Here is a 5,702-nt window from a genome sequence, read left to right as displayed (position 1 = left end):
GCCTAGCCAACTACTGAGAACTATTTCTTAGTTTCTATTGCTGATAGAACACCATGACGAAGTCGGCATGTATAAGAAAGCATTTAACTGGGATAATGGTTTCAGAATGTAGAGTCCAAAGGCATGGTGGCAGGAACAGCGAAAGCTCACTTTTCAGACTGAAAGCAGGAGGCCACACTGGGAATACCATGTGTTTTCTGAATCCTCAAAGCCCACCCTAGTGATGCACCTCCTCCAAAAAGACCACACCTCCTAATCCATCACTCTACATTGCTAAGGACTCTACCTGCCATTAGTGTCTACAGATGCAGACAACGCTAAAGCATTGACCTTCCTGGCCCATCCTCTGGCCATTTTTATTCAGCCTGGGCTAGTCTGTGGCTGTGCTACCCAAGTTCCTCAACCGTTGGTTACTTTCCATCCTGTGCTAAGAGGTGAACACCAGCTCTCAAAGGAAGGTGTGTGTGATGCATGGCCCAATCAGAGTCCTGCAGTGTAGCATCTTGGTCGTATGGCTTTCTTTAAGCAGATAAACCCGGGACACTACACACAGGAAGACTACATCTTTCCCTTCAGCCTACACTCTTTGGGACTGCTTAGTTCCTTGGTTTCACAGTCCTTCAACTACTCAACAAGGAAAAATTACCAGAGTTTCCTGACAGTAGGGGGAAGAAGACCACTCGGAAGGTGTAACCTGGTATCACGGTCTAAATTCTAAGCACACAGGCTGCAAGGCTAGGGTGTCAGCTCCCAGGAGCTGGAGGGACCACGTTTCCTGAAAGTATCGGATGGAAAGAGTCTAGACATCTGAGTTACAGGCAGCTGGGAGTCCAGAGAGATGGGTCTGGGCCTCTAAGGACAGCAGCGCCCCTCAGCAGAGGCCTCATCTACCAACCACGAGGGAGGCCCCTGCAGCAGGACAAAGCAGCCCCTCCTCACCTGACTCGGGCCTCCCATCCTCTCTCTCCTGGGTCTTCTCAGAGGCACTGAGGCTCCCAGGGTAGGGCAGGTGACTGAAGAGGTTGTCACACAGGAGGCTACGGCACAGTTTGGTCAGGAAGCGGAGGACATAGCCCACACTGTTCACCACGGGCAGACTTCTCAGGTGCTGTTTTCCATCAAAGGAAGCAGAGACTAGAAAACCAGAAATAGGAACTCAGAGCTGGGCACAGGAAGTGGAGAAGGGCAATTCATTTCTCTTTTATTTGTAGCTGGGCTCTATGGGGTTCCACTGGAAGTCTCGATAATCCTGTCTCCGTCCTGGGGTGCCACCCAGGGCAGCACACTGCTTTCGTTGTCCAGTCCCCTCGCCTCCTTGGTCCGTGACAGTTTGTCTCCCTGTCCTTGTTTTTCATGATTGCTGCAGCAGCCCCGACCAGCTCTGCTTAGATATTGGGAAACCTGCCTCTCCATCGCATCTGGCTCATACTTTTTCTCAGAGCTGGAATCGTGGGACTGGGGACAGGGCAAAGACTGTGGAGATAAAGAGCTCTTCATGAAACACCACACCAGGGGCCACGTCATACCCACAGGGCGCTTCTGTGGCATGAACCTTCCACACTTAGCGGAGCCAATGCGTACCATACCCTCTCTGTTCTCCATATTCTGGTCCCTGGGCCCAGTCACTAAGTCTGGGTCACCAAGTCACTAAACCTGCCATCTCCAAGGGTCTAGGGGGTGTTCAGCACTACTTCCTGTCTGGAACAGCAGCGAATCCCACATCCAATTCCTCTGTAAGGACAGATTGCTCCATCTCGTCCCTTTATTTTTGATTCAGTCATTTTGCTAAGCTTGATGTGACTCCAAAACACATGTTATATGTCCGGGGTTGTCAAAGGCTGTTTGTCTTCTAATGCTAATTGTTCCAGCTTTCATTTCTGGGCTGCAATGAGGTTGACTCCTGTGTCTCTTTGGTTTGGGGCACTTTGGTGCATCCTAGGACCATCCTGCTCCAGCCCTGCCATTGGCGATTCTCCATGGTCCTGCTTCCTCTGAGGGATGCAGAGAAAGCCACTAGAGTGTCAGGTGAGCTCACTGATCCCGGGGGTCAGCGGTTGTGAACCGTCCCAGTGGGCAGAGGGTTGGCAGTGTGAATGTGCGTGCATGTGCTCTCCTGGTGTGATTACATGTCTGTTGCTGCTCCCAGCCAGGAGGCCGTCTCTGACTGTGTCTGAAGGAAGAGATAGACACAGACACCAGAGTTCGCCCCGAAGTCTCCAATTCAATGTATTTGCCACCAGAGGACCCCAGGGGGCTTTCAGGGAAAGCCCTCAAGAGAAGAGTCTTCAATTCAGGGCTGGAGAGATGGCTCAATGGTTAAGAGCACTGGCTGCTATTGCAGAGGACCCGGGTTCTGTTCCCAGCACCCACATGGCAGCTCACAACTGTCTGTAACCCCAGTTCCAGGGAGTCTGACACTCTTCATACATGTATACATCCAGACAAAACACCAATGCACATAAAATAAGAATAAATATTTAAAAGGGAGGGGGGCTCTCTAGAGCAACACTGAGTTCCAGCTCTGGACAGTAACCAAACTGAGAAGTCCAAACTGAGAAGTGGCGTCAGTTTCCTGAAGCACTGAGCCGGGTTTGTCCTGTCTCTCTCCTCACAGCCCCTCACCCCACCACCAGCTCCAGTGTGAGGGACACACAAAGACACCTCAGAGAGGACCTCCTGCTTGGACCTAGCTTCGACCCAGGCTTCCCCCACTCCCAGCAACCCTAGCAGGCAGCCTGCTGACTTGCATCGTGTATCCCCTGAAGCTTGGCAGATGGGAGGGGCTACCATTGCTAGTCTTTATTATAACCAGACACCAGAATATTCCATTTCTTACATATAGTGCTTTTCAGTTTGTTAAGGCCTGTGGAACTCATTTCCACACAGGCCTCCTGCTGGCCTATGAGGATTGGGGCTGTTGTCCTGTGTTACAGAAGATGAAGCGGAGGAGAATCCTAGACTGGAATTTTCAGTTCGTGTGGCTTCTGTGTGGCACTTGTCTTTCATCTGAAATTCAAAGTGGCTCTGATCCAGGGTCTAGCCACAGAGCCATTATTATGCCTGTCCCAGATACTTTGCAAACCCCTGATTAGTATAGGCACTGTCTTAAAATGCTAGGTGATACAGAAACTAGCCCCGAGGTGGGAGAGCCTCGGAACCTCAGGTCTACCCATTCAATCACAAATGTATTCTGGAAGCATTCATGGGATTGCATACATGGGTGAAATCCCATCTCTTTCAAGAGGATGTGGAACTCCTGAGTTCATAAAGTCTCCCTTTGGGGGTGTGGCTAGGGCAGAGCACCCTAACAGGATCGCTGGGAGGGATCGTGCAGCTCTAGGATGCTGCTCCCACCAACCCTCAGAGTGTCTGGAGTCCAGGAACCTCCTCGATCCTGCCAGCATCCATGTGATGAACTTCTGTGTCCTGTGTGCTGTATTCAGGGAGTGGTGCTTTGGGGATCAGCTTCTAAATGCAGAGTGGGTACCCTGCTGTTTCTCCTGAGTCCTCTCCCCATCCGCGCCCCTTTCTGGGCCCTTGCAAAACAAAACAAAACAAAAAATCACCCTGCTGTTTCTCCTGAGTCCTCTCCCCATCCGCGCCCCTTTCTGGGCCCTTGCTGTCCTGTAGTCTTGTTGGCTCTCTCTCTCTAACTGCAACATGAAAAGTTACCCCGCACCTAATGACCTCAAGGTGGAGGCGCGAGGCTCACTTAGTGCTGTAGTCCCTATGACTCCCTGGGGATGCCCTCAGTCAACAGGAACTCCAAAAGTCATCCATCCTGGGATTGCTTCCCCCTAATGCTGAGGCCCTGAGGCTACAGAGAGGGGGAACAGGAAAGCCAGGCTCAGTACCAGCTCTCCCAGCTCAAGGGCAAGGAGCACAGAGCCTCTAGGACAAACAGCATCGTAGAGAAGGAGGGCAGAGAGAAGGGCCCCTCCCTCAGCCCCAGATCTATGTCTTGAGCCCTACTATGCAGCAGGGAACAAGGTAAGAGGATGGTTCAAGGGGGAACAGATGTGGAGCAGCAGAGGAACTCCAGGAGGCTGGGTCTAGATTCTCCTCCTCTCCCTTGTCCGGGTGTCTTCTTGTTGGTCCGTCTGCTGGGGCCCTTAAATATCACCGTGTCAGACCCATGCCCTTGACTCTAGCCAGGGCTCCTTTGTAGCACAAATGTCTTAGAACTCTCTGCATACCCCACCCTGGCTGCAAACTCAAGACACTCCTGCCTCCACCTGTGTGGTTCTGGGAATCCAGGTATCCCCATGACCTCTTCCCCTGACTCCTTCTTAACTATCCAGGCAGGCCCGTTGCCAGGAAATCTGCCTTTTCCTTGCTGCTAAGGAAGGCCATAGCCACGATGCCGAGTCGGAAGACACTGGCCTGACTCTCCAATACTGCAGTCCAGGTAGCGACAAGGGTTGGGTAGTGTGGGATGGAGGGACAAAGGGTTTGAAAGGGTCAGAACTCTGCGATCTGTAGGCAAATGGCTCCTCTGGGAGCTGGCAGGTGGGGCTTCAACAGGGCTGTGACGCCATCTAAAGAGGTGTCCCCTAGAGGTGGGTTGAATTAGGAGACCTCGCCAGTTATCCTCTGTGGTTGTGAGTGCTATGGAAAATGGACAGAGTAAAGAAGGCCTGATATTCCGATCAAGGCCAGAAGAGAGGACTCCGATAAGGCAGCATTTGAGTAGAAGCCAAAAAGGGTTTTCAGGAGCCTGAAGCATGGACCACCAGGGTAAAATATTCCAGAAGAACAAGTCAGCAGGAGCAAAGGCCCTGAGGTGAGAGAGCAGTCGAAGGGTGTAGGAAGCATAGCAAAGAAGTCATCTAACCTAAACTGAATATGGGAGAGAGAAGTGACCCTGAGTTTGGAGAGGGAGCCGGGAGCAGTTCACGTAGGCCTATGGGCCTTGTGAAGATAAGGGTTTTCACTTGGACGTAAGAACCCGTGGAGGATTTAGGGCAAAGGTCAAGCATGGTCTTATCTTAAAACCCACTGTGGTTGGGAATGCATTGTGGATACGCTTGAAGGCAGAGGCACGGTGTTGGAAGTGTGTTGGGGGGGAGAGTCAAGGGTGAGGCTCCAGAAAGTCATTCTTGCTCCCCAGGTCAGATAATTGTCCCAAGGGATGCATTCTGCTCCCAGGCTCACAGAGGCCCGGAGCCCAGCAGGGGAAGGACAGTCTCTGGCCACACCCACTGTCCCCATTCGGGAGTGGCTACACAGAGAGACCACGTGTATACCTCCCGCACCTCCATGCCTTACCTGACACCAATTCGCCACGGTAGCCCTGCTTGACAAGGGAGAAGACGAGCCTTGGCTGGTGCGCACAGTCTATGCATGCCTGCACCGCCTGCTGCAGGACAGCTGCAGGCCGCTCAGGCCCCAGGCGCTCAGGAAGCTGCTGCAGCTTCCTCCTCTCCAGGTAGGGCCCTGCATCAGCCTGCTTGTTAATGTAGAGGCACACTGTGGGCGCAGAGAAGAGCGGAAGTGAGATGTCTAGCAAGGTAGAAAGGCTAAAAAAAAACCCGTACATCCCAATTGTCAGAACGTGTTCGAGCGTGACCTCCCGGTAGTGGGCAGAGGGATATCTGGGTGCCCTCTAACTGGGTAAAACTCTACAGACAACAATTACTCTGGCTCACATTGACAGTGTATATAAAGGTATTTCCATCTGAGTAGCTCTGGGACCAAATCTT

The 5,702-nt window shown here is 52.2% G+C and overlaps 1 protein-coding gene across 1 annotated transcript in view; it reads right to left on the bottom strand.

The window, feature by feature from the left end:
* Scml4 (Scm polycomb group protein like 4) overlaps positions 1 to 5,702 on the bottom strand; it is a 92,335-nt gene that overhangs the window by 20,451 nt on the left and 66,182 nt on the right. Inside the window, exons 4-5 of the mRNA XM_005363582.2 lie at positions 5,269 to 5,469; positions 940 to 1,134 (exon numbers count right to left, since the gene is read on the bottom strand). Coding sequence (XP_005363639.1) covers positions 940 to 1,134; positions 5,269 to 5,469 — 396 coding nt within the window. The remainder of the gene's footprint in view (positions 1 to 939; positions 1,135 to 5,268; positions 5,470 to 5,702) is intronic.

This window comes from Microtus ochrogaster, linkage group LG9, assembly GCF_000317375.1.
Source record: "Microtus ochrogaster isolate Prairie Vole_2 linkage group LG9, MicOch1.0, whole genome shotgun sequence".
NCBI lineage: Eukaryota > Metazoa > Chordata > Mammalia > Rodentia > Cricetidae > Microtus > Microtus ochrogaster.
This window is presented reverse-complemented; position numbering and strand designations above follow the sequence as displayed.